The 27982-nt window shown below is 49.4% G+C and overlaps 1 protein-coding gene across 1 annotated transcript; it reads left to right on the top strand.

Moving 5' to 3' along the window:
* The first annotated feature begins 182 nt into the window (after positions 1 to 182).
* Positions 183 to 26329, top strand: RAB11B (RAB11B, member RAS oncogene family). The gene is made up of 5 exons (XM_083720777.1): positions 183 to 579; positions 11307 to 11502; positions 17141 to 17334; positions 18818 to 18898; positions 21265 to 26329. The coding sequence occupies exons 1-5, from the start codon at positions 540 to 542 to the stop codon at positions 21408 to 21410; spliced, it is 657 nt and encodes a 218-aa protein (XP_083576903.1). The 5' UTR covers positions 183 to 539; the 3' UTR covers positions 21411 to 26329.
* Positions 26330 to 27982: the final 1653 nt, after the last annotated feature.

Raw genomic sequence — 27982 nt, 5'->3', positions numbered from 1 at the left:
AGGAAAAACTGGAGGCGCCATTTCCCCTCAGGGGCCAGCAAAGCCCCTCCCTTTTTGAACCCTCATCCCTGAAGCCCCGCCAAACCCCAACCGCCAACCACGACATCCCGCCTCCCTCCCTCTCTCACTGGCCCGCGCCCTTCCTTCCCCCGGCTTTCATTGGCTGCGCCGGTGCGCGAGGGCCACCGCTGAGGCCCGCCTCCGGAGGCGGGCTGACTCTCCTGGCTCGTGATAAGCGCAGACGCCTGTCTGTCTAACTCCCTCTCGCGCTCTCGCTCTCTCTTTTCTATTTAGGCTCCTCCCTTTCCCCGCCCGCCCCTCTCAGAGCGGGCCCCGCCCTCCGCCTGCCTCGGTGCCTGTCAGGGGAGAGGGAGTCGGCCCGGCTTTGGCCTGGCCTAGTCCGGCCTCTTCTTCTTCCTCCTCCTCCTCCGCCCGCCTTCCGCGAGCGGGACGGAAACCGGGGAGGGACCCGCCGAGGGCGCGAGGGAGAAGAAGGAGAAGCAGCAGCAGCAGCAGCAGCGAGCGGGAGCGGCGTCGCCATGGGAACCCGCGACGACGAGTACGACTATCTATTCAAAGGTGAGAGGAGCGGGGGAAGGAGCGGATGACGATGGTGCGGGGGGGGGGCGCCTGGCTGGGAGGGGGGCGGCGAAGCCCCGCCCCTACCCGGAGGAGGAGGGGCTTGCCCCCGCGTTCGAAGAGGGAGGAGCTTGCCTCGGGTTCCGAAGAGGAGGGGTTAGCCCAGGGTTCCAAAGGGGAGGAGCTTGGCCCGGGTTGCAAAGGGGAGGAGCTTGCCCCAGGTTCCAAAGAGGAGGGGTTAGCCCAGGGTTGCAAAGGGGAGGAGCTTGCCCCAGGTTCCAAAGAGGAGGGGTTAGCCCAGGGTTGCAAAGGGGAGGAGCTTGCCCCGGGTTCCAAAGAGGAGGGGTTAGCCCAGGGTTGCAAAGGGGAGGAGCTTGCCCAGGGTTCCGAAGGGGAGGGGTTAGCCCAGGGTTCCAAAGGGGAGGAGCTTGCCCAGGGTTCCGAAGGGGAGGGGTTAGCCCAGGGTTCCAAAGGGGAGGAGCTTGTCCCAGGTTCCAAAGAGGAGGGGTTAGCCCAGGGTTGCAAAGGGGAGGAGCTTGCCCTGGGTTCCGAAGGGGAGGGGTTAGCCCAGGGTTGCAAAGGGGAGGAGCTTGCCCAGGGTTCCGAAGGGGAGGGGTTAGCCCAGGGTTCCAAAGGGGAGGAGCTTGCCCCGGGTTCCGAAGGGGAGGGGTTAGCCCAGGATTCCAAAGGGGAGGAGCTTGCCCTAGGTTCCAAAGAGGAGGGGTTAGCCCAGGGTTGCAAAGGGGAGGAGCTTGCCCAGGGTTCCGAAGGGGAGGGGTTAGCCCAGGGTTGCAAAGGGGAGGAGCATGCCCAGGGTTCCGAAGGGGAGAGGTTAGCCCAGGGTTGCAAAGGGGAGGAGCTTGCCCCGGGTTCCGAAGGGGAGGGGTTAGCCCAGGGTTGCAAAGGGGAGGAGCTTGGCCCGGGTTCCAAAGGGGAGGGGTTAACCTGGGGTTCCAAAGGGGAGGAGCTTGGCCCGGGTTCCAAAGGGGAGGAGCTTGCCCCGGGTTCTGAAGGGGAGGGGTTAGCCCAGGGTTCCAAAGCGGAGGAGCTTGCCCAGGGTTCTGAAGGGGGGGGTAGCCTAGTATTCCAAAGGGGAGGAGCTTGCCCCGGGTTCTAAAGGGGGGGGTTATCCTAGTATTCCAAAGGGGAGGAGCTTGCCTCGGGTTCCAAAGGGGTGGAGTTTGCCTCCTCGAAGCAGAGGGAGGGGCTTGGGTGCTCCGAGGTGTGTTGTTTTTTTTCCAAGGAGGGAGGGGGCACTTGCCAAAGGAAATTGCTTGGTTGATTGATTGGTTTAGCTTATTTATGTGACGCCTTGCCGCAGTTAGCTGTGCCCAAAGCGGATTACACCAAGCATCTGCTTATCAAAATGCAAAACAGGCGTGGGGGAGGGGCTGTTTACAAGACCTCCCGATGGGGGCAGAAATCAACAACTCAGTAAACGTGGAACAAATTCGCCACATCGCCACCAAAACAACAACTGTGCCTAGACCAGTGTTTCCCAAACTTGGGTCTTCTGTTTTTGGACTACAACACCCATCATCTCCAGCTAGCAAGACCAGTGGTCAGGGATGATGGGAATTGTAGTTCAAAAACAGCTGGAGGCCCAAGGTTGGGAAACACTGGTCTAGACTCAAGTGCATAGTACATAGCAGGGAAAAGTTGTCGGACTCCAACTCCCAGCAGCTCCCGGGCCCATGCAGCTGCCCAGTGGTGATGGGAGTTGTAGTTTATTCCAAATCTGGAGGGCTGAACGACTTCCCACCACCACAGAGAGTGGAGAACAACCCCAACAGGTGCATCTACTGCTCCTGTCCCGAAGACAGATTGCAACCATGGCCTGGTTCCCATTGGGTGGCGTTCAAATTATAAGTTTTTAATCTCTTTTAGGGTTGGTCAGTTGAGACTGGTGGGCCTAACTTGGTGCATTTTCATTGATTGAAATGATCTACTCGAGTTTGTTTTTTAAATAGTTTAGTGGCACCTTAGGAGGCTGATTAGTAAGAAAAGTTGTGGGAGGAGGGCTGGTCTAGTGTGTGAAAGGGCTATTGCGGAGAGAAGGGGCTTGTTTGCCCCCTCCTTACTTTGAAGAGGAGGGGCACATGTTTGGAGTGGTGGTAGAAATCCAGCAGTCCTGGGGCAGGGGGGTTTGGGGGCTTAGAGGAAGAGGTATGGAGGGGGGCTGGAGGTTGAAGAAAGGCAAGGGAGAGGCCTGGGCAGAGAATATAAGGAGCAGGAGTTGGAACTTGAGGAAGAAATGGGAAGCGAGGGGATTGGAAGATGGGACTTGGCAGAGACTATGTAGGAGGGGTTTCCCCAGTAGTGATGTATGGAAGTGAGAGCTTGACCATAAAGAAGGCTGATCGTCGAAGAATGGATGCTTTTGAATTCTGGTGCTGGAGGAGACTCTTGAGAGTCCCATGGACTGCAAGAAGATCCAACCTCTCCATTCTGAAGGAAATCAGCCCTGAGTGCTCACTGGAAGGACAGATCCTGAAGCTGAGACTCCAATACTTTGGCCACCTCAGGAGAAGAGAAGACTCCCTGGAAAAGACCCTGATGTTGGGCAAGATGGAGGGCGCAAGGAGAAGGGGACGACAGAGGACGAGATGGCTGGACAGTGTTCTCGAAGCGACTAACATGAGTTTGACCAAACCGCGGGATGCAGTGGAAGACAGGAGTGCCTGGCGTGCTCTGGTCCAGGGGGTCACAAAGAGGCGGACACGACTAAACGACAACAACAACAGCAATGTAGGAGTGGGATGGGGAAATGGAAATATGAAAATAAATAGGGAAGAGAGGGCTTGGGATGGTGGCTTTTGAGAAGGGAATAGGGAGAGAGGTACAGACACGTCAGATGGGCTGCAGTCACCTGCTTGCTATAGAAAAATGTGGGGTTGGCTTCTACAGCCCAATTCCCCATCAGGTGTCTTGGTGTTCCTTAAGTCCGTGATTGGTCAGAGAAGAATGGATAGAGGCAGGATCCAGTGAAAGCAAGGCAGGTCTTTATTTTTCTGTTGCAACAGAGGCCCCCCCACCCCCACCCGGCATGGAGATGAGAATCCAGAGCAAAGGTGTGCAAGAACCTTTAAAGACCTTTGAAATTGCCCAACCCGCTTCACAAAAGACCACCCAAAAAGCATCATTCATATGCCACAGAAAGAGGCGGTCCACAACAGAAATTTGAGTACAGTATGTAACCTTGGGTTACATACGCTTCAGGTTACATACGCTTCAGGTTACAGACTCCGCTAACCTAGAAATAGTACCTCGGATTAAGAAATTTGCTTCAGGATGAGAACAGAAATCATGCTGCAGTGGCGCAGCGGGAGTCCCCATTAGCTAAAGTGGTGCTTCAGGTTAAGAACAGTTTCAGGTTAAGAACAGACCTCCGGAACGAATTAAGTACTTAACCCGAGGTACCACTGTATGGCTTGTCTCCTGTCTGTCAAGATAATGCTCTGCTTATTGAATTACCTGGCCAGCCTGGCCATTCCTTTTGAGGTGGAGGAAGATCCCTTAGTTCTCCAATCGAGGTCACAGGCCTACCCTATTCATGCAGAAAACATGCCCTTAAGATAGCATGTGTGCCTGCGATTTCCGGCGTCTGCATCTGCGCACACGCAATTTCCAGCATCTGTGCATGTGCAGACGCAACATCTGGCACCGCGGAAGCGAGTCCCTGCACCGCACTGCACCAGTTTAATGCGCCGCGCGGATAGCTCAGTTTGGGGGCAGCTCGTGGGCAGGTTAAACAACCCCCGTGAGCCGCTTGTGGCCCATGGGCCTTAGGTTGCCTACCCCTGACTTACAGTCATTAGGAGAGCCAAGATGGCTTTTGGGATTGTTCTGTGTCCTAAAATAAAGTGCCATTTTCTCAGGGAATATTTCCTAAATTCTGAAGAGTGAAGGATTGGTTTTCTGTGGAGTGTGTGTCCGCTGTGTGTGTGTGTGCACCATACAATTTTGTAACACCCTCATAGCATCCTGGAGAATCTGTAAAGCCATAGGAGGGGATTTTTTGGTCTTGGACAGTGGAAGGTAGGCTTGGAAATTGGGGACTGTAAACTGAAGGAGGGGGCTGAAAGGACCATTGAAACTAGAGGAAGATGGAAAGGAATTGCTGAAACAATTAATAGAAGTCGAATACAAAAAGGGAGGTGAGAGGAGGTCGTTGAAACAAGGGAATGAAAGACAGGGTATTGAAATGGTATGATGTGTTTTAAATTGTTTTTGCTTTGTTTGGTTTAGTTTGTTGTGTTAATGGTGTTCTGTGTAATGTTTATATATTGTATTGTATTGTTTTCTTTCTTTTTCTCTTCTTTTTTCTTTTCTTTTTTGTAGTGTTTAAAAGCAATAAATATTATATTATTTTTTTAAAAAAAGAAAGGACCATTGAAACTGCACATGTGTGTTGAAATGGCTAGGGTTTTGATGTGGGTTTTGCTGTGGTTCCCCCTGTTTATTTTTCCCCTTTCTGTTGTGCGGGACACCAAGGTAGCTTCCAGCAATAAGTGTTGTGGTTGGAGACGCTTATCCACACCTTTCTAGGGAGCATGTGAGTGGGGGGGGGGTGTGACTGAAAGCAAGAAGGCCTGAGGGGATGCGTTAGCAACCAGCAGGGTGGCTGGCAACTGGGGGGGGCTGGGTCTTACGGAGAAGAAAAGTGGGGTGGGAGTGAGGAGCAGGTGGTGGTCGGTGGGCTGGATTTGCAGTGCAGCTTTAAGGCTTATGGGGGGACGCAGGTGGCGCTGTGGGTTAAAGCCTCAGTGCCTAGGACTTGCCGATCAAAAGGTCAGCGGTTCGAATCCCTGCGGCGGGGTGCGCTCCCGCTGCTCGGTCCCAGCGCCTGCCAACCTAGCAGTTCGAAAGCACCTCCGGGTGCAAGTAGATAAATAGGGACCGCTTACCAGCGGGAAGGTAAACGGCGTTTCCGTGTGCGGCTCTGGCTCGCCAGAGCAGCGATGTCACGCTGGCCACGTGACCCGGAAGTGTCTCCGGACAGCGCTGGCCCCTGGCCTCTTAAGTGAGATGGGCGCACAACCCCAGAGTCTGTCAAGACTGGCCCGTACGGGCAGGGGTACCTTTACCTTTACCTTTTTTAAGGCTTATGAGCAGTCGAAACAAGAAGAGAAGGGGCTTAGTGATGCTGTGGTATTTAGAGCTAAAGGGCGCATCAGGGTGTGTTCAGGGCTGGGGGTGCCCTGGTGGAAGATGCAGATGCCCGGACAAACAGATTTAGGCCTTGAGACAGTGCAGGGTGGTATTGGCAGATGGATGGGCTGGGACGCATTGGTTCATTGAGAGGCATAAACATGATCGAGAGTGTTTAGGGACTGGTTTGTGTGGTGTACCGGGTGGCTTTAAATACTTTCACTTCATCCTAAGGGCTCAGGGGAGGTTATAACACTGAACAACACGGAGAATTTCCAGTCCTGCAGATCTAAATTCAGTCTAGATCAGTCACCAACTCTCTTAGTTCAACCAAAGAGACTCTGTCTTCTGTAATCTATTCATATTTTCCTAGTCCTCTCTATTGCAGTGCACGCACACCCACCTCGGGTGCAGTTGTTGCATCTAGACATTTTTGTTTTGCTCCGGGTATCTCCTTTGTCTGGATCAATAGCCAACAACTTGTGCTGGAATTGCAAAAGCAACACTGTCATGTGCTATTTACAGTAGTGTTTAGCTGTGCATCAGATGCCTCTGTTTTTTGGTTCAGCCTTCCTAAAAAATAATAATGATCTGGCAGTAGAGAACTGGGGTCAATGAATGGGTGATCGGGAGGGAAGAGAAAGAGCAGTTAAAGGACAAAACCGTTATTTGAAATGACACCATTTTGGGGTTTGCAGGATCCAGGGCTGGCAGCAGAGATTGTCCAGTCAGCAGTTGAGCAGTAATTGGTGTCATTAACCTGCAAGCAACTGTGACCTAAGAATCAATCAGTTTTGGGTTTTTTGGTGGTTCCTGTGGAAGTGGTACATAAACTGTGAATAGGTTACGGAGCGGTGATGCAGTCCTGTCCCAACAATGCCAGGTTTGTTGCTTGCTCCTTGGAATTTTGGTGTACTTTTTAAAAAGCCGAAGAGTCGCTGCAAAAAGCAGTTACTTCTTTGGGGAGGAAAAAAACCTCTGCGATGCAGTTCCTGCAGTTAGCATTAGACTTAGGTTTCTAACCCCTATCAAACATGTTTGCCAAGTCATTCCTGCCTGTATAATGGGTGTAAAAAAAGGTAAAGCAGTTCTTAGAGTAAGTGATGTACCTGTATATAATTAGGTTGCTGACATAAAGTTACACACACCTGTGCTTCTTGGAAGTAAACAAACCTTTCACAGGTAAGAATTTCTGGGCTGAGGCTAGAAGGCAATGTTCTAGTCTGCTTTCCTTAGCCGAAGGCAGGGTCTTTCAAATAATGCCTTATGGATTAACCCCTCCACATACAGAGTCTCTGTGCATATTTCTGTCGTCCAAGGTTGTGTGTACAAGAAAGACCAAGGTGTAATAGATTAAAGGGTAAGGTGAGAGTAGAACCAAAGTCTGGGGCCTTCGTAAACCGATTAAGGCAGTGTTTCCCAACCTTGGGCCTCCAGCTGTTTTTGAACTACAATTCCCATCATCCCTGACCACTGGTCTTGCTAGCTAGGGATGATGGGAGTTGTAGTCCAAAAACAGCTGGAGGCCCGAGGTTGGGAAACACTGGATTAAGGTACAGTTATACTACTTGCCAGTCCTGCTGGAAAATTCCCCAATCCAAATCTTAAAGCAGGGTTTCCTTTGTTTTCCTTGCCCACACACTAGTTTCTGGTGGCGGTGGGAGGGGCAGACTTTTGATATGAGGGGCTATTTTAGATGAGCAGCTCACCGCATGAAAGGGAGGTGTAATGAAGGAACAACGGCTTATTATGTTGCATCTCAAGCCCTTTATAGCACAATCTCCCCATTCGATTACCATCCCTCCATATCGCTATCCAGCCAGAGCCAATTTGAATGAAGCCTTGCTTGCTTCCGAAAGGCCCCTTGTCCTACTTTGTCAGATCAAAGGTCCATCTAGTTCAGCAGTTCTCTTCTCGCAGTTGTTATATGCCTCCCCTGGGAAGCGCACAAAGGGGGCACGAGGGCAAACTCCTTCTCTTGATATTGCACTGAAATTCAGAGGCATGCCACTTTTGATCCTGGAGGAGATCAGGCAGCCATCTGGACAAGCATAGAGTCCCACCCCCCAGATTTGTTAGATCCACTTGTGGAAGCCAGTTCAGAGTTTAACCATGTGCTTGTGTGACTCTCTTCTTCATTCAGTTGGGTTGTTTTTATGAGAGGGAGACAAACTTCTGCCTATCCCAGGGGTCGGCAAGGTTTACCTTGCCTGGGCCGGTTCACTCCAGCGTAGATCCCTCCTGGATTGTGCACGCGCACCCGTGATTTCTGGCGTCTGCGCAGACACGATTTCTGGCCCCGCAGAAGCGACTCTCTGCGCCGCACTGCGCCGGTTTAGCGCAGCGCTCGGGGGCTCGCCGAGCGAGTGGCTCAGTTCGGATGCGAAATGAGGGGCCAGTTAAACGACCCCCGTGGGCCACTTGTAGCTCATGGGCCATAGGTTGCTGACCCCTGGCCTATCCACTTTCTCCCCACACACTGCATACCGTATTTTCAGCTCTATAGGATGCACCGGATCATAGGACGCACTGGACCATAGGAGGGGGAGAACAGGAAAAAAAATGTCTCCCCCTCTCTGCTCAGTGCCCCTTCAGCGAAGCGGCAGGAGAAACGGAGCCCCTTCCATTTCTCCTCCCGCTTCGCTGAAGGGGCACTGCGCAGAGAGGGAAAACTGTGCAGCACCTCTCCAGCGAAGCTAAGCATGGAAAGCAAGAGGGATCGGTGTGCACCGACCCCTCTCGCTCTCCAGGCTTCAGGCGGCTATCCAGGGCTTCAGGCAGCTATCTGCAAGCCTTCGGAGCACAGCGGGAACTCCCGGAGGTTAAGGCTGCAGGCTGCTATCCGCAAGCCTTCAGAGCGCGGTGGGAACTCCTGCTGAGCTCCTAAGGCTTGCGGATAGTTGCCTGAAGCCTGGAGAGTGAGAGGGGTCGGTGCGCACCGACCCCTCTCGCTCTCCAGGCTTCAGCGAAAGCAATGCGAAGCCTCCGGAACGTGGAGGGAGCGCTCCCTCTGTGCTTCGGAAGCTTCGCGTTTCTATCGCTGAAGCCAAGGAGCCTGCATTCGCTCCATAGGACGCACACGCATTTCCCCTTCATTTTTGGAGGGGAAAAAGTGCGTCCTATAGAGCGAAAAATACGGTAATTTTATGCACCTCTCTCATATCCCCCTCCCCTTCACCTGTTTTTAAATACAGTGGTGCCTCGCAAGACGAAATTAATCCGTTCCGTGATTCTCTTCGTCTAGCGGTTTTTTCGTCTTGCAAAGCAAGCCCATTGACAGCTTAGCGGATTAGTGCTAGAGCTGTCAAGCGGCTTCCAGCGATCAGCTGTTAAGCGGCTTATCAGCGGAACAGCTGATAAGCGACTTAGCGGCTTAGGAAAAGAGCGAAAAAAGCAAAAAAAAACCGCCGGGGGACGCAAGATTTTTTCGTCTTGTGAAGCAACCCCATAGGGAAATTCGTTTTGCGAAGCGCCTCCAAAACGGAAAACGCTTTCGTCTAGCGGGTTTTTCGTCTTGCGAGGCGTTCGTCTTGCGGGGCACCACTGTAAAACTAAAAGCTTCCCAAAGACCAACTCCGGTGAGTCAGCCCTTCGGCCCTAACACATAATTTGCTTGACCTTTTTGCACAATTGTCCCTCTCCCGGCATCCTCCTGCTTGTTGGCCCTGTTGATTCTGATGTGGGAGGAACAATGCCCATGTACAAAGGAAGACTTCTGATTGAATGGTTTGGAGCAGTTTTGCCAAGTGAATTTGTGGTGCATTGTTGTGTGACCTCCCTCCCTCCCTCCAGCCTGCCCCCTTGGCTGCCCTGATCCATTCAGTGCCCGATGAGGAGCTGTGCTAACTTAAGGGAGTCCCGGAGGAAGCCGATCAATAGCTTCACCTACAGGTGTCCGGCAAGAGCATCTTTGAGGACCCAGACTGGGCTTTGGAAAATAGGGAGGAAAGGGGTTGCTCCAGCAGATTTTCCAGGGGACACTTGGAAGAGGCCAAAGAAGGAAATGTCGTTTTTGTGGGGATGGATGTTGGCTTGGGCAATATGAGGAGACGCACGACTGGAAGAGAGCTAATGTAGGAGGTGTCAGTAGCAGTAAAAATGATAGCAACAGGAACTGAACTGAGTGTCCGTTTTGAGAATCTGGAAATTTGGGGGGGCAGTTCTTGTTCTGGAGTTGTCATTAGGCTGCAGCCTGCGCCACCCCAGACTGCCCTGCGGGGTTCTGCTGAGAAGCCCTGCGTCGGCTGGGGGATGCTGGCCACACACAGGGCTGTTTGCAGCAGCGTTTTGTTGTTTTTTAGGGGGACAGTTAAGGCTAGAGGCGCCAGCTTGTTTCAATATCAAGGAATATCCAAAAGACGGGCAGAGAGGAACTGAGAGAGAATTAAGAGCCTCGGATGTGAGATCTCCAGGCTAAACAGTATATTGAGACTGACGGACATTTGTTGGGGACTGAAACCGGGAAAAGGGTGGGTGGAGCCTGGGAATCCAAAGGGTATATAATTATAATTTCTTCTGTTTTTATTTGGTTATGCTATTTGTACGGAAATTGGGAAAGTCGTGGAAGGGAAATTTTGGTCGACTTTAGGAAAAATATTTAAGAATGAATAATGAGGTATAAGTATTAATGTTGAAGTTTGGATAAGTCAAAACTGGTTTTTAAAAATAGTCTAAATTAAATGAAAATAAGGTTTGCAAAATAAATTGAGGAAATGGAAGAAAGAAGAAAAGTAAAATAACAGCATGTTAGAATAAATTATTAAGTTAAAGTGGAGAAATAAGTTAGGGACTTGCTGAGCTGATAACTTAAATTGGAATACAAGAAGGGGAGGTGTGAGGAGGTCTGAGAAACAAGTTAAAAGAAAATAAGTAATTGAAATTTTATGTGGTTTTAATTGCTTTTAAGTTTTGGATTTTTGGATTTTTGTTATTTTTTGTCTATTTTTGTTTTTGTGTGGTTTTTGAAAATGCTAATAAATATTCATTTTAAAAAAAATTAGAGGCGCCAGCTTGCAAGGGCGATGTTACACGCGTGAGCATCGCACCTTCCTCCCAGAGTTGGGCACAAGCTTCCCGGGCTTTGGGAAGGAGGCGCCAATTATTATTATTATTATTATTATTATTATTATTATTATTATTATTATTATTAAATACCCCACCCATCTGGCTGGGCTTCCCCAACCACTCTGGGCGGCTTCCAACAAAATATTAAAATACAGTAATGCATCAGACATTAAAAGCTTCCCTAAACAGGGCTGCAAGAGAACATTAAGGGAACTAGCTTAGTTCCCCTAGTTCACTGACTACACACCACTGGTTTTGGGGGGCAGCACTTTTTGGGGGGTACACAGAAGCAGCACCTTTCTCCCCCCAAAATGTTAAACCTGTGGCACTTACTGTTACTGTAACAACTTCATGGTGAGGGGGGAGCACTGGCTGTTTGCTATGGGGAGAGAGACCATTCTCTGCAATACTTTGCCTTGCCTACCATCACTTTGTCCTGTGTTTATAAATCCCAGCCTGACAAATGAATGCTGACAGTGCTGTATTGTCTTTTCTCTTTCTACCCTCCCCAGTTGTGCTGATTGGAGACTCCGGGGTGGGGAAGAGTAATCTCCTGTCCCGCTTCACACGCAACGAGTTCAACCTGGAGAGCAAAAGCACTATCGGTGTGGAGTTTGCTACCAGAAGCATCCAGGTGGATGGCAAGACGATAAAGGCACAGATCTGGGACACGGCTGGCCAGGAGCGATATCGTGCGATCACCTCTGCGTAAGCCTCAAAAGCTGCTCTGATTCATGGATTGATTATTTAATTTGATATATTAAAAAAATACAGTGGTACCTTGGTTCTCAAACACCTTGGTACTCAAACAACTTGGAACCCGAACATTGCAAACCCGGAAGTAAGTGTTCCGGTTTACAAACTTTTTTCGGAAGCCGAACGTGCTCCATTTTAAGTGTTATGCTTCCGATTTGAGTGCCACACTTCCATTTTGAGTGTTACACTGAGGTCTGTCTGTTTTTGCTATTTATTTTGCGTTTTTGCGGCTTTTTTGTTTTTTGTTTTGTGACTGTGTGGAACCCAGTTCATCTACTGATTGATTGGGTGACTGCAGTACATTGTTTATTGCTTTCATTTTATGGATCAATGGTCTCGTTAGATAGTAAAATTCATGTTCAGTTGCTGTTTTAGGGGTTCTTTTTAACAGTCTGGAATGGTTTAATCCATTTCGCATTACTTTCTATGGGAAAGTGTGCCTTGGTTTTGGAACGCTTTAGTTTTGGAACGGACTTCTGGAACGGATTAAGTTTGAGAACCAAAGTACCACTGTACCCCTAAGTGGTGTACAAAAAACTGAAGCAGCAACAGACAACTTAAACAAAACATTACAAAAAAAAAACAACAACAACCCACAGTTGCATGTAAAAATGTTACATTAATGCAAAGTTACTAATATATATAACTCAATATCAGGCCATTTTCCTCCTGACACACACTCCCTCTCAGCCTCCGTGTTCTTGCCCAGGGTCCAGGCAAACTCTCTGCTCACCCACAAATGATTCACAACGAAAAGAGTTGCCAGAAAGAGCGAACATCACCTTAGTCTTTCTCTTTAGACTTGCCCAGGGTAGATGACAGTTCCTCAGTCTGCCTGCAGCTGTGTCCCATTTATTTTCCCTGGTCCTGAATGGGTAACTGTGCCCCTGAAGGACCAGGTGCGCAGCCTGGGAGTCATTTTGGACTCACAGCTGTCCATGGAGGCACAGGTTAATTCTGTGTCCAGGGCAGCTGTCTACCAGCTCCACCTGGTACGCAGGCTAAGACCCTACCTGCCCGCGGACTGTCTTGCCAGAGTAGTGCAGGCTCTAGTTATCTCCCGCTTGGACTACTGCAACGTGCTCTACGTGGGGCTACCTTTGAAGGTGACTCGGAAACTGCAATTCATCCAGAATGCGGCAGCTAGACTGGGGACTGGGACTGGCCGCCGGGACCACATAACACTGGTCTTGAAAGACCTACATTGGCTCCCAGTACGTTTCCGAGCACAATTCAAAGTGTTGGTGCTGACCTTTAAAGCCCTAAACGGCCTCGGTCCTGTATACCTGAAGGAGCGTCTCCACCCCCATCGTTCAGCCACTGAGATCTAGCGCCGAGGGCCTTCTGGCTGTTCCCTCATTGCGAGAAGTAAGGTTACAGGGAACCAGGCAGAGGGCCTTCTCGGTAGTGGCGCCTGCCCTGTGGAACGCCCTCCCAGCAGATGTCAAAGCAATAAACAACTATTTTACTTTTAAAAGACAACTGAAGGCAGCCTTCTTTAGGGACGCTTTTAATGTCTGATGCTGTACTGTTTTTAATATTCAGTTGGAAGCCGCCCAGAGTGGCTGGGGAAACCCAGCCAGATGGGTGGGGTATAAATAAATTATTATTATTATTATTATTATTATTATTATTATTATTATTATTATTATTATTATTTAGCTGCTCCCTCCACACCCAGTACAGCAGGTTTGTTGAGTTTCCCAGGGGGTCCTAAGGATGGGACGAGGGGCCATTTCCACTCGCAGCGATTGATTTCTAGAGGGTTGTAAAGTTTCTTCTGAGACTGTTGCAAAGCGCGCTGGACTCCGTAGACCTCTGTCTTACTCGGCCTACGAGGCATTGCTTATGCAAGAGCACATACTTGGGATCCCTGAATGCAGATTAGCCAACTCTCACATCCTGGCTATGCAATCTTCTTCTGAAATTTGATTTCTTAAAAGTGCCTTGCTGGCACTCTGGGTTTGTGTGTGTATGTGTGTTGAGGGGGCAAACAGCAAATCGGCGCATTCCAGGATAAAGGAATTCAGGCTGAGGTGGCGGAAGATTGCGAATCGTGTCATAAGCCTGAATTGAGTCAATGCTCAGATATCCTCCTCTTCTGGACCGAGTTCTCTCAGTGTGCATCTGATTCAGCTTGCCTGACCTAATATTCAGGATCAGGTTTAAGGTGCTGGTTTTAACCTTTAAAGCCCTATATGGCCTAGGACCCTCGTACCTACCGGACTGTCTCTCCTGGTATGTCCCACAGAGGAACTTATGGTCTTCAAACAAAAACATCTTGGAGGTCCCAGGCCACAGGGAGGTTAGGCTGGCCTCAACCAGAGCTAGGGCTTTTTCGGCTGTGGCTCCGATCTGGTGGAACGCTCTGTCCCAAGAGACTAGGGCCCTGCGGGACTTGATATCTTTCTGCAGGGCCTGCAAGACAGAGCTGTTCCACCAGGCCTTTGGCCAGGGCACAGCCTGACTCCCTCCTTTGGCAATCTTCACAGAACTCTAGCCCAGTGGTTGCCATCAATTTGATTTGAATTAATTTTATAATTAAATGAGTTTAGAATGTTGTATTATTTTATTCTTGTTAGCCGCCCTGAGCCCGGCTTCGGCTGGGGAGGGCGGGGTATAAATTATTATTACTACTATTATTATTATTATTATTATTATTATTATTATTATTATTCCCCCTATCCTTTGTTTATTTGAATGGGAGAGAAACCTAAACTGCCCTCCCAGACCCCTTCACAGTTGCTCACGAATCTCCCAGAGAAGCCAATGTTTGTTTGAGCAGCTCATGACATGGGAAGCTGCTATATACAGAGCCCCTGACCATTGGTCCATAGACACCAATTGGCAGTTGTTCTGTGCAGGGTTTTAGAGAGAAGGCCCCCAGGCATAGGCAAACTCAGCCCTCCAGATCTACACAGACACTGAGGTCCAGCGCCGAGGGCCTTCTGGCGGTTCCCTCGCTGCGAGAAGCCAAGTTACAGGGAACCAGGCAGAGGGCCTTCTCGGTGGTGGCACCCGCCCTGTGGAACACCCTCCCACCAGATGTCAAAGAGGAAAATAACACCAAACTTTTAGAAGACATCTGAAGGCAGCCCTGTTTAGGGAAGCTTTTATTTTGTTATTGTATTTTGATGTTTTATTGAAAGTCGCCCAGAGTGGCTGGGGAAACCCAGCCAGATGGGCGGGGTATAAATAATAAATTTATTATTATTATTATTATTATTATTATTGGGACTACAACTCCCATCATCCCTGACCACTGGTCCTGTTAGCTAGGGATGATGGGAGTTGTAGTCCCAAAACATCTGGAGGGTCGAGTTTGCCTATGCCTGGAGAAGGCTTTCACAGCCCTCCTCAGAGATGCCCCTGGGGGATTGAACTGGGGATTCAATGAATAGCTCTTGGCAACAAATAATTGCATGCAGGAAAGTAAGTGAGCCAACAGAGCGGAAGTATCTGTTTCCCCTGTACCTAGCACTGACGGTACGGGGGAGAAGCCCCTTCATCTGCACCCAGCATAGAAATTCGGGGGGGCGGGAATCTCCATCCCTCCTTCTCTCCTTCTCCACCCCAACAGGCTCCTAGGAATTTTTAGAGGCTAAAAGGTTTTATGAGGCTTCCCATAGCTTGAGTAGCAGCTGAAATTATTATGCAGACATAGGTGGCATAGATAGGGTTGCATCGCAGAGCTCCTGGAAAGAGCACTGTCTTTAATATCCTTTCACTTCAACCCTAAATGCATGATCTTGGAGGTAATTGTGGAAGGGGTGCTTTTGTGAAGTTTGTGTGTGCAAGATGTAGTAGTAATAGTAGTAGTAATAATAGTAATAATTTATTATTTTATTACTTTATGTATACCCCGCCCATCTGGCTGGGTTTCCCCAGCCACTCTGGGCAGCATCCAACAAAATATTAAAATACAGTAGTCCATCAGACATTGAAAGATTCCCTAAGCAGGGCTGCCTTCAGATGTCTTCTAAAAGTCTGGTAGTTGTTGTTGCCTTTGAGATCTTGTGGGAGGGCATTCCACAAGACGGGTGCCACTACCGAGAAGGCCCTCTGCCTGGTTCCCTGTAACTTGGCTTCTCGCAGCGAGGGAACCGCCAGAAGGCCCTCGGAGCTGGGCCTCAGTGTCCGGGTAGAACGATGGGGGTGGAGACGCTCCTTCAGGTATGCTGGACCGAGGCCGTTTACAGCTTTAAAGATCAGCACCAACACTCTGAATTGTTCTCAGAAATGTACTGGGAGCCAATGCAGGTCTTTCAGGACCGGTGTTATATGGTCTTGACGGCCGCTCCCAGGCACCAGTCTAGCTGCTGCAAGAATGTAGGTGTTTTTTTTTTAGAAAAGAAAAGCGAGTTGTGCAAGTAAACAACTGCTCAAGTGCTGCTTTAAAAAAACCATTAAGCAGTTGAATAAACATGAAGTATCGTAATAAATTTGCTTAATTTAATACCCGGTGTTAGTTTCTTTTAAAAGCAGAAATTGTTTGCTTACTTGCGTGAGTTGCTGTTCTGATTGCCTGTACCCCTCCTCACAGGGTCCATCAGCAAAGTGTTAATCATTCTGAACTTTACACTGTCCTTTTCACACAGGGTGGAAGATAAGCCTGGCTTGTACTTGCAGAATTTTGGCAGTCTGTAACTTAACTGAGTTCTGCAAACATTTGTGTGCTGGTGCAAATCCTAAAAATCTTGGCATTCATATTTTTTGTGTGAGCAGCTTGTGTCCAGTTAGCCTCTAGACTGGTGGAACTCTGCCTGATCCGTCTTCTATGTGACTACCCTTCAGATAAGACCACTATCGTGCCCGTCTTCTCTTTTCCCATATAAATATACAGTGGTACCTCGGGTTAAGAGCCGTATTTTTCGCCCTATAGGACGCACTTTTCCCCCTCCCAAAATGAAGGGGAAATGTGTGTGCATCCTATGGGGCGAAGCGCACCGACCCCTCTCGCTCTCCAGGCTTCAGGAGAGCCCCAGCGCCAGCCCCACAAGGTTGGGGGACAGCGGGGAGGCGGAACGCCGCCATCCCGCTGTCTCCCGATGTGGTTTGGAGGCTGACAGTGGGGAGACGCGGGCTTCTCCCCGCTGCCTGCCCCGCAAGCTCCGGGGACAGCTGGGAGGCGCAGCGCGTCTGAAGCCCGGACCTGGTCTGAAGGCGGGCGGCGGGGAGAAGAGCGCTGCTGGCCCCACAAGCGCCTGGGGGGGAAATAATTTTTTTTTCTTTATTTCCCCCCCAAAAAACCTGGTGCGTCCTATGGGCTGGTGCGTCCTATGGGGCGAAAAATACGGTACTTAATTCGTTCCAGAGGTCCGCACCACTTTAGCTAACGCGGCCTCCCGCTGTCGCCGCACCGCCAGAGCACGATTTCTGTTCTCATCCTGAAGCAAAGTTCTTAACCTGAAGCACTATTTCTGGGTTAAGGGAGTCTGTAACCTGACGCGTTTGTAACCTGAGAAGTATGTAACCCGAGGTACCACTGTAATCCGCTTTTTCCATCCAGTTTGTCAGTGTCCTTCAGCAACCTCTGTGTTCAGAGACCCTTCCGCAGGCTGAGTAACACCTGTCTAAATAACTCTTTCAGCTATTACCGTGGTGCCGTTGGAGCGCTCCTGGTTTACGACATCGCAAAACACTTGACATACGAGAACGTGGAGCGTTGGCTGAAGGAGCTCCGGGATCATGCAGACAACAACATCGTCATCATGCTGGTGGGGAACAAGAGCGATCTGCGTCACCTGAGGGCTGTGCCTACGGACGAGGCCCGCGCTTTTGCAGGTTGGGTTGTTACAAACTCTGGGTGTTGATGCTCTTTAGCTGCCTGACTCTCATGGAAGCATTGGCCATTCTCCCTTTTAAGTGCTGAGGGAGTTTGCAAATTGGCCACCTGGAAGAGGAAGAAAAACGATGGCACGAAAGTTTTTCTGTGGTATAAAGCTTCTGAGAGGTTGTGATTTTACGAAGCAGCAGTGGTGTGCTTAGTGCAGTGAAGTCAGTTCCTTGCCTGAAAGAGGCCCCCAGTGTGGTGGACAACAGAGAATCTCAGGTTAAGAGCTTTTGAAAAGGCTTAGGTAGAGGCAGTGTGGTGATCATCACTAAAATATTTAATATAAATATAGTTCTTTTTTAAAGAAATTGCTCACAAGTACAGTGGTGCCCCGCAAGACGAATGCCTCGCAAGACGAAAAACTCGCTAGACGAAAGAGTTTTCCGTTTTTGAGGTGCTTCGCAAGACGAATTTCCCTATGGGCTTGCTTCGCAAGACGAAAACATCTTGCGAGTTCTTGCGAGTTTTTCCCCTCCCCCCCCTTTTCTAAGCCGCTAATAGCGCTAAGCCGCTAATTGCCGTGCTTCGCAAGACGAAAAAACCACTAGACGAAGAGACTCGCGGAACGAATTATTTTCGTCTTGCGAGGCACCACTGTACATACATTACTTTGGTTAGTCTTGTAAGAGCCTGTGGGACTCACTGGTTGTAGTGTTGGACTTGCATCATGGAGACCTGGGCTTTAATGTCTGATCAGCTGTAAAATTCAAATATGAAATTGGAGTGAGAGTAAACTGACTCACTCTCAATTTACCTCCCAAGTTTGATGCGAGGATAAAATTGTATGTGTCTGAGTATAGGGTGGGGAATGCACAAGGGGCACACCAAACTCGGAGGAAGTATAACTTAAAACTAGGGATTTTATTTAATAACAAAAGTAAGCCAGTATTCATCCCCATTTTACAAATTTGGGGATGCAGACAACTGATAGTGAGAAACGAGGTTGCTGCAGTTTTCAAATTAGATCGTGACTGGTGCTTCCGATTCGTAACTTGTGACACTAAAATATCTGTCTTATTTATGCTAGTTTGCAAATCTGAAATGTTTTCACTGTGCACAGCCAAGATTGGCTACTGGGTGCATTACTGAACTGTGGTTAATCTAAAACAAAAGTGGAAGCTTCTGAACTTTTCGCTGTGCTGGAATAGGAGATTGGGACCGGGGTAACTTTTCATAGAATTGTAGGATGGGAAGAGACCCCAGGGGTCATTAGCCTAACCCATCTGCAATGCAGGAATCATAGCCTCATAATGTGATTAGGCGTGCTAACTAAGCCAACATTTCTCCTCATCTCCAGAATTCAGTTATCTAATATGCTTTTGAATTCTTTAAGGGGTGGGAAGAAAACGATCTTTCTTCCAATTGCTTGACTTTGAGGAGAGTGCCATCTGTACATGAAAATAACTGCATCGATTTCCTCCCCTGCCCTTGCAGAAAAAAACAACCTGTCATTCATTGAAACTTCAGCACTCGACTCAACAAATGTAGAAGAAGCCTTCAAGAACATCCTTACTGGTAAGGATTTCTGTTTAGATTATCTTTCCTGATGTGTAAAGGGCATGTGGGGCAATGGAAAGGAAACACACGCCTGGATTTGATCTGTGGTCACTACACAGGTGCCCACTCCCTGTGGCCCTGGGTGCCCGAGCACCCACAAAATTCCCAGTGAAGGCACCAGGCACCCACTAATTTAAGGGCCAGGGCTGCATGGCATCCATGGCCCCGGGCACCCACAGTTGCGGGGCCAAGTTGGAACTCCTTGGCCACCATCAGTGCATGTGATCGGCATCCCTTAACAGCTCTTTGAGCCTTGAAATGTTTAGCATCAGCCTTGCACATTTGTGTTTAGGGTTGTTTGTCAATGTACATGTAACTTGCTCCCAGATTGCTGGAGATAATGGATTGCTCCAATGATTTTGCTTATCACTTCTGCGTGACTGCCTTGCCTGGATAGGGGAAGAAAGCAGGTCTGTGTGTGTATCTCTGTGTGTGTGTGTGTGTACAGGAAGGCTTTACAGTGGACCCTGTAGTTATGTACCACTCTAGATACGTAGCCTTCGGGTTATGAATGCGGCAAACCCGGAAGTGTATACTTCTGGGTTTCGTCATGCGCTCAATTGTACTGCGCACGTGCGCAGAAGCGCTCAATTGTGCCGTATGCATGCGCAGAACCGGTGCCTCTGCTAACGGACTTTTTTGGGTTGCGGATGGACCCCCGGAATGAATTTAATTCGTATCCAGAGGGTCCACTGTACTTGGAACGGAGCCTTCTTGCCAAGCTAAATGCAGAGAGCCATTGCTGAGGAAGGGCTTCTTTCCACCAACAGTAACTGAACCTACCCAGACCCTGAGATCATCGTCTGAAGCCCATCTGCCTCCTCCATGTGTGGTCTGGAGGCTGGCAACACGAGAACGGGGCCTTTTCTGCAGTGGCTCCCCGCTTGTGGAATGCTCTCCCCAGGGAGTCCCACCTGGCACTTTCAGTGTACACTTTTAGGTGCCAGGTGAAAACAATCCCCTTTAACCTGGCCTTTGATTGACATCCCATGCCCCTTAAAAATTTGTTGCGGAAGGGAGGGGGTTATTGGGTTGTTCTTGTTTTTATTTTGATCATGTATTTGGTGTTTTTTTATATTGCAATTTTATGGTGTGCACCGCCCTGAGACCTGTGGGTATAGGGCAAGTATGCAAATTTAATTACAGTGGTGGCCCGCAAGACGAACGCCTCGCAAGACGGAAAGCCCACTAGACGAAAGGGTTTTCCGTTTTGGAGGCGCTTCGCAAAACGAATTTCCCTATGGGCTTGCTTCGCAAGACGAAAATGTCTTGCGAGTTCCTGCGGGTTTTTTCCCCTCCCCCCCTTTTTCTAAGCAGCTAAGCCGCTTATCAGTTGATCCGCTAAGCTGATAAGCCGCTAAACCGCTAATAGCACTAATCCGCTAAGCTGTCAATGGGCTTGCTTCTCAAGACGAAAAAACCGCTAGACGAAGAGACACACGGAACGGATTACCGTATTTTTCGCACCATAGGGCGCACCGGACCATAGGGCGCACCCAGTTTTTTTGGGGGGAAATAAAGGGGAAAAATTATTTTCCCCCCAGGCGCGGGGCTGGGGCGGGGGAAGCTCGAGCTTCCCCGGACCCCAGCCCCCAAACAGGCAGCTCTCTGCAAGCCGTGGGAGTGCTCCCGCTGCTTGCGGAGAGGTCCGCGAAGCCTGGGCGCGCTGAGCTCAGCACGCGCAGGCTTTGGCATGCTGGCAACTCTCCGCAAGCAGCGGGAGCCCAGCGCTGGGCTCCCGCTGCTTGCGGAGAGGTGTGCGAAGCTTGGAGAGCGTGAGGGGTCGGTGTGCACCAACCCCTCTCACTCTCCAGGCTTCAGCAAAAGCCTGCATTCGCACCATAGGACGCACACACATTTCCCCTTCATTTTTGGAGGGGAAAAACTGCGTCCTATGGTGCGAAAAATACGGTAATTTCGTCTTACGAGGCACCACAGTATACAGACTGAATGCCTTTGGCTCCCATCATTTCCTCAGGCTGCTCAGTGCAGAGGGCTGTAGGCAAGACGTCCCTTTGGTTCTTTCTGTGGACTAAACCATAGAAGGTTTTCAAGGTGTGTTCTGCGGAATTCTCTTGCTCCTTAGTAATGGCAAGGACGCTTGACAGGATCGCGGCCCTGCAATGCGCAGGAGCTGGGAATGGCAGTGTGTTGGCAGGGCAAAAGTCCAGGTCACTGAGCCGAGGTTTCGTGTGTTGGGTGACCGGTATGCCGGACCCAAACGGCTCTCTTCTTTGGACTCTTTGCTGTGGGTAGTGGCTCCTTCCCCCCAGAGAAAACGTGTGCTTGTATCTGAGCCCCCTCTTCTGGTCTCCTTTTCGCAGAGATCTACCGCATTGTGTCGCAGAAGCAGATTGCGGACCGGTCCGCCCACGACGAGTCTCCCGGCAACAATGTGGTGGACATCAGCGTGCCCCCCACCACCGACGGACAGAAATCGAACAAACTCCAGTGTTGCCAGAACCTGTGACCTCCCTGGGGCTGCCACCTGCCCCTCCCTTGGCCTGTGCTTCAGAGGGAAAACTCGTGTGCACCTTCTCCTCACAGCAACTCCATTCAGTGACACTCTCTCTCTCTCTCTCTCTCTCTCTCTCTCTCTCTCTCTCTCTCTCTCTCCCTGCCCTGCCCTGCCCTACCCTACCCTGCCCCTTCCACCTTAGAGGGTTCCTCTTAGAGCTTACATTCCCTTTCCTCCAAATCCTTTCGAATGTGATTTATTTTGGGGGTTTTAAATAGAAGCATTTAGCAGACAGGTGGGTTTGTGTGAGAGAAAGAGAGACAGAACACCTACCGGAGGTCCGTTGCCCCGAGACACTTGTTAAACTTCTCTTTGTTTGGTTTTTGTGTGCATGTGTGAGAGCAGGAAGGATGCAGAGGTGGTTGTTGTTGTTGTTCTAATAGAAGAAATAGCTGCACTTGGGGAGCACAGGAGGAGTGTTACTCTTTGTTTCCTCTCAGGCCATTCTCCAGGCACAAGAGAAATTCTAAACTAAGAAAACACTCACTTTGGGCTTGTCGGAAATGGTGGCGGTGGTCTTACCCTTGTGCGTGCACACGCTGTTAGTCCGTTGAAGATAACCTTTCCCCCGTTGCTTGTTCTTTCTCCTTCCCTTTCCCGTTTTAATGCTGAGTTGACCTGGCTGTGTAGTTTCCACTGCTTTCTGCCCTGGGAAGTCTTTTCTTCTCAGTACATATATATATATATTTTCCAATTCAGTTTGGGAACAATGAAGTATGTCTGTGCGCTGCATTCCTCCCCCCCCCCCCCCAGCTGCCAGCACGGCTGTGTGCAGGCTATATGAAGTGGCTTTTAATAGTGATTTATTTCTGGCTTTCTGTTAATCAGTCTAATGTACAATGAAGTGCCAGCCTAATGGCTTTATTAGAGCCTTTTTTTGTGATCCGTAGAAATCACACATCTTCACTCGTACCTGGAATCCTTCTTTCTCAACTGTATCTGAGATTCTCTCTCTGCATGTTGTGCGCTCTCTCTCTCTCTCTCTTTCTCTCTCTCTCTCCCAATCCCCACCCGAGCTTTCTCTTCTCCCTGCTCCTTCCGCTCCATGCACAAAAAAAAAACACACCCTGGTGTGAGTGTGAAGCAATATTTTTCATGCTATGTACATAACTCGCACTGTTAAGGTTATTTGAATGGTTAGTTGTAGGAAACCAGATACTTGATAACTCCTCCTTTTTGTAATACTGGAGCGTAACCATAGCATCTTGGTTTTTTTTTCTTATCTCTCGGTGGTTCACTTGCTTTCAGGTCCGACCTCCTTGCACTGCAGCCCCCCACCCCACCGCCACCTCCCTTCTCTCGTCCTGCTCCCTTGAGGTTTGAAGGTTTCTGTTTTTGTAAACGACTGCACTCCACCGGCAGGGCTAAACACCACCCAGACTTAGCTGGAAAAGCGTTTGCCTCCCTGCAACCACCCTGTGCTAGCTTGAGAAGGCCTCATTGGCTGTTGCTTTCCTCACCTTCCGACTGTTCTTGTGCTGTTGGGGTTTTGGGGGTTTCTGAAGCAAGGGCGAATGTTGCATTGAAGGGTGGGGCCATCAGATAGCTTCAGCAGGCGGAAGAGAGATTGTGCTTATTGGCCGTCTTGCAGCAGTGATTGTGAAATATCCTGGATCCTGCCCGGTCCGATAGGTGGAGATGGGTGTTGCCTGCCATTACTAAGGCTTTCCCAATCAGGTTAAAAATGCTTTAGCAGCCAATCTCTTAACCCCTTGCATAGATTCTCATACGGAGCAAGGCTTTTCAGTTGGTTGACCAAGTTAAAGACAACAGCTCTGTCTAGCAGGGAGCTTTCAAACCTTCCATCCACTCTAGGGCACCCCTTGGCGCCCGTGTGAGGGGGAACGAAACTGATGGCTTGCTGATGACCGAGCTCAGACAAAGACGCGGTCTCTCCCTAGGACTTGAGGCCAGTTCTTGAGGATGTAACTGCTGAGTCGCAATGTACGAGAGAAACGGAGGAGCCCTGAATGCTTTTTTTCCATTTTCTGTGGGTGTAGAATCTTAAAAGAGTGGATTCTGGAAGGAGGCCAGGCGGTTCACTGCTGGATCCAGCCTGTTGGCTGTATGGTTTTCCACCCCAGCTGTCAATAATACTAATTCTGATCATGGGCTGGGGATTGTTTGGCCCTTTGCTTTTGATAAAACTAGTGTGGATCTGCGTTGCTCTGGCCTTCATAATCATCTCTTTGGAGATGTCTCCTGGAGTAGGCCTCCCCTGCTGCATGAGATGTGTCCAACTTGCAAAAATGGGGCGGGGGGGGGGATAAGGGCCCTTGCTATTGTCTCAGCACTTTCTCCCTATGTTTCCATCATGAGGTAAGGGGATTTGTTTCCTCATCTGTCCTCCTCTGCCCTTGGTGCAAACACAGGCGATATTGTTCAGCTTAGGAAGCTACACTGTCACACATGAGGGAAATTGGCGTTTCTGGTTAGCTGTACAATAACCTCATGCCCACCCACGCCTTAAGATAACAGGCATCCGCAATGGCTTTTGAGAGGACTTCCCGGGTTAAAAAACAGAGTTACGGTTTAGCCTCTCCCAGATAGGCTACAAAACGTGGGTCTGAGAGTTCCTGTTGAAGGAAGAGAGAAGCGTTCTCTGTGGGATTAAAGTGTTCGCGTTTATTAGGTGCTGAGCTCCAGTTCAAACCGAATTTTGAGCCAGCTTTGGGTTTTAGGGAAAAGATCACAACTGACCCACCTAAGTCATTTGACAGCTGGGCTTTCGGAGAGCACCACACTGTTGAGGACAATTCCAGGATGCTCTCAAGCTAACTGCTTGGCCTCCACTTGTTGCTGAACAGCAACTCCTTGTCAGCCCTGACGAGCGTGGCTCGTCGTACGAGTTGTATCTCAGCAACATCTGCATGGCCAAAGCCTTCGCACACCTGCTGTAATAGAAGCTACGGGCACCCCTTCGTTTTTTAGGGATCTAGAATCGCATTACGTAGTGCTGGGAGAGAAGGGAAGAGGGTGGAAGGAGAACAAGCCGGGCTGCTTGCCAGCGCTACGTTCTGAATTATTTTTTAAAATGGCAATTCGATTGCAGCTTGTCGCCTTTCCATGAGCAGCAGAAGGCTTTGAGGCCCTCCACTTCTCAGTGCACCTCTCTGCCTTCACTTGGGGCGCTCCCTGCCCCGGACACTTCCTTGAGAGACACCTGCCAACTCTCTGCAGACTACTACACTGTCGCTATCCTTGGTGATGGAGCCTCCAGGCCTAGGGAAGTGAAAGCTGATTCAGCGGCCTTCTCCCTCCACACATAGAGGTTAGAAGCTATAGTCAAACAGTTAAGCAGCCAAGCTGTGTGAAAGGATCACCTCCCTATTGTGTTTCTTTCAAAGCTCGCTTGAGGGGGGATAAAGGGTCTCTGTAAACTCTCCTCTCCCTGCTCCTTTTTCTCTTGTGCGGAGCAATCCTTTCCACTCCAGCATGTCATGGTTTCTCTGAGGGACTAGGGCCAAGTGAAGTATTAGTGGTGATTGGCAGCAGGAAACCAACCCCCTTTGAGATACATGCCAAGGCTCATAGGGTGTTAAGCAAGACCTCTCTGGCAATACTCTTTGGGGTGGGGTGGGGAGCACTGTAAAGAGGCCAGTGCAAGTGTCCTTTGCTTAGGGAATACAAGAAGGGGCACCACCAAAAGTCTTGGAATAGGTGGCAGGATACTAGCAAGAATTCTAGAAAGGTTTCTGAAACTTGCTCTCACAAGTCAACCCTTTCGATGGCTTTGGACTATACTCTTGGCTTGGGAGGGAGGGAGGGAACGGGCGAGGTTTCATTTGCTTCCTGATGACTCTTCTGTTTAAAAAGTGCAATTCCCTTTGTAAATACTCATTTGATTTTAATTTTTTTTGTGCATGGTTATTATGTATTGTGGATATATAAAGATTGCCAAACCAAATGATGCATTTGTTTTGTTTGTTTTTAACACTGAATCGGAGCCTGGCGCAGAGTTAAAAGGAACAGAATTCGGCTTCCTGGAAATCTTGCCTTGCTTGCTTTTCTTTTTTTTTGGGGGGGGGGGAAAGCAAGATTCTAGTCCTCATGGCAAGGAAGATACTTTTGAAAGTATGTGCATACAGTCTGGTGAGAAGCCATAGCGGCAGCTGGATAAGTCTTGCTGCATGGAATTCTGCTAATCTACCAGTTACCAAGCAAGTTGTGAAACGTAAGTGTTTCTTGGACTGTAGTCGTAGATTGAGTTCCCAGGAACAGGAAAGGCAGTAGCGAAAATGTTGTGTCATTTGACAGCGTTGTTCCCACCTCGGCTGGAAACTAAGCTAGAGATCTGCACAAATTTTCTAAAACCTGCTGCTTGTGGAATAACATTACCTTTGCCCTCTGTCCCCCGCCCCTGCCACAATGCTGTGTTTATGATTCTCAACTGCACAACAGTCCTTTTTTTTGCATACCCATTCCCTTGCTGTGAACATAGCCTTGATTTTCTGGCTTTTGATACGTCTTTCTGAGCTCTCTTGACAGGCTCCCTTAGAGTTACCGGTTACAAGTCTCTGGCGAAAGAATTCTGCGTTTACAACAGGACTTTTAGTGCTGTGCTGCAAACTTAGAGAGAGCCCTTTACCATGCTCATGGTTGACAAAATTAGTCTGTTTTCCCAAGCAATCTTTGCAAACCATCATCACATTAAAAAACCCCACGAAAGCCTGAGCCTGGCATCAGCTGTTCTGCTATGTTTAAAAGTCTCCAAATTTGGATATTTCCCAGGATCTAGGAAAGGCTGCAATACCATGTATATGTACCTGGGATCTTTTAAGCCCCAATGAACACAGTGGAATGTAGTGTGGTCCTATATGTTTATTTGGAAGCATGATTACGGAGGGGGCAATAAAGAAATAACAAAGAAATTGAATGAGTGGGCACCTTATTATTTTAGTCAGTTTTTACTTGTCCCATAAAGGGAATCATACAGATGGCTAAAAGGGGTTGGCGGTTAAACCACCAAATCTTGTAGAACTTTCTGTAAGTCTTCTGTCGCATGCTGAACCGAATGAGTTACTGTGGGATGTTGTAAACATCAATTGTATACAGGTAACTCTTGACTTAAGCATGTTCAACGTGTGCATTTGGCAAAATACCAGACCACAAGACACACCTAGTTTTTGGAGGAGGAAAACAAGAAAAAAAATATTCTGAAACTCAGAAGCCAGAACAGCAAGAGGGATCTCTGCGCAGTGAAAGCAGCAATCCCTCTTGCTGTTCTGGCTTCTGGGATAGCTGCGCAGACTGCATTCGCACACACATTTCCCCTTACTTTTTAGGAGGGGAAAAGTGAGTCTTATAGAGCAAAAAATACGGTAAATGAATAAATAGACGGGGTGGAAAGGGGCTGGGCATCCAGGAAAAAACCAAAAACTTTGGCAATCCCACCCATCACGTTCCACGGCCACGGCCCCCTTAATCGTGAGGGCAAGCTGGCTCACTTGGCCCCACCACCGACTTCACCTTATGTATCTCCCCCCCACTTGCAAGCAGGCAGAGACTCTGCCTGCGTATAACCTGCCGCTTCTGCTCCTCTCACTTCAGTCCTCTCCTGGTCCTGGGAGACAGGAGGCAGCAGGAGGAGATGTGGAAGCCCTTTGCTCTGCACCAGCCTGAACTATCTATGCCTCCTCCTGTTCCTCACTCTCCAGTACTGCAGCTTCTCCTGCCTCTGACTATCCTCTCCCAGCTGTTACAGGCTCCCCCAAATCACAGATCCCTTCTTCCAAGTCAGCCTCCAACCCTGTTTCTGCCCACTCCTCAGTGTCCAGCCAGCCCCCAACAGGAAATGGGACCGCAGACCTCCCTCCCTCTAGTGACACTGAGTCCAGGACGGATCACCACCTCCATGGTTTGGGTTGGCTCTCTTCCCCCTCAAAGCCTGACATTCGGGTTACACGTTTAATAGGCATATTTAAAAATCTCATCAATTTTAAAAAAGCACATAACAATGTCTACTGTGGAGTGGAATGGTTGGAAGGGGATGTGGCAATCGGCTGACTTCTGCAGGAAGCAGGAAGAGTTGCTTATCTGCTATTTAATCAGAGCAGTGTTCCCCAAATGTGGGTCTCCAGCTGTTTCTGGACTACAACTCCCATCATCTTAGCTTGCAGGACCAGTGGTCAGAGATGATGGGAACTGTAGTCCAAAAACAGCTGGAGACCCAAGTTTGGGGAACCTTGATATTGAGCATTTGTACCCTGCTTGTTTAGGGCACGCGGGTGGCGCTGTGGTCTAAACCACTGAGCCTCTTGGGCTTCCCAGTCAAAAGGTCGGCGGTTCGAATCCCCGTGACAGGGTGAGCTCCCGTTGCTCGGTCCCTGCTCCTGCCAACCTAGCAGTTCAAAAGCACGCCAAAATGTGCAAGTAGATACATAGGTACCGCTCCAGCGGGAAGGTAAACGGCGTTTCTGTGCACTGCTCTGGTTTTGGTGTTCCATTGCGCCAGAAGCGGCTTAGTCATGCTGGCCACATGACCCAGAAAAACTGTCTGTGGACAAACGCCGGTTCCCTCGCCT

This window comes from Podarcis gaigeae (assembly GCF_964106915.1).
Source record: "Podarcis gaigeae genome assembly, chromosome: 18".
NCBI classification, from domain to species: domain Eukaryota; kingdom Metazoa; phylum Chordata; class Lepidosauria; order Squamata; family Lacertidae; genus Podarcis; species Podarcis gaigeae.
This window is presented reverse-complemented; position numbering and strand designations above follow the sequence as displayed.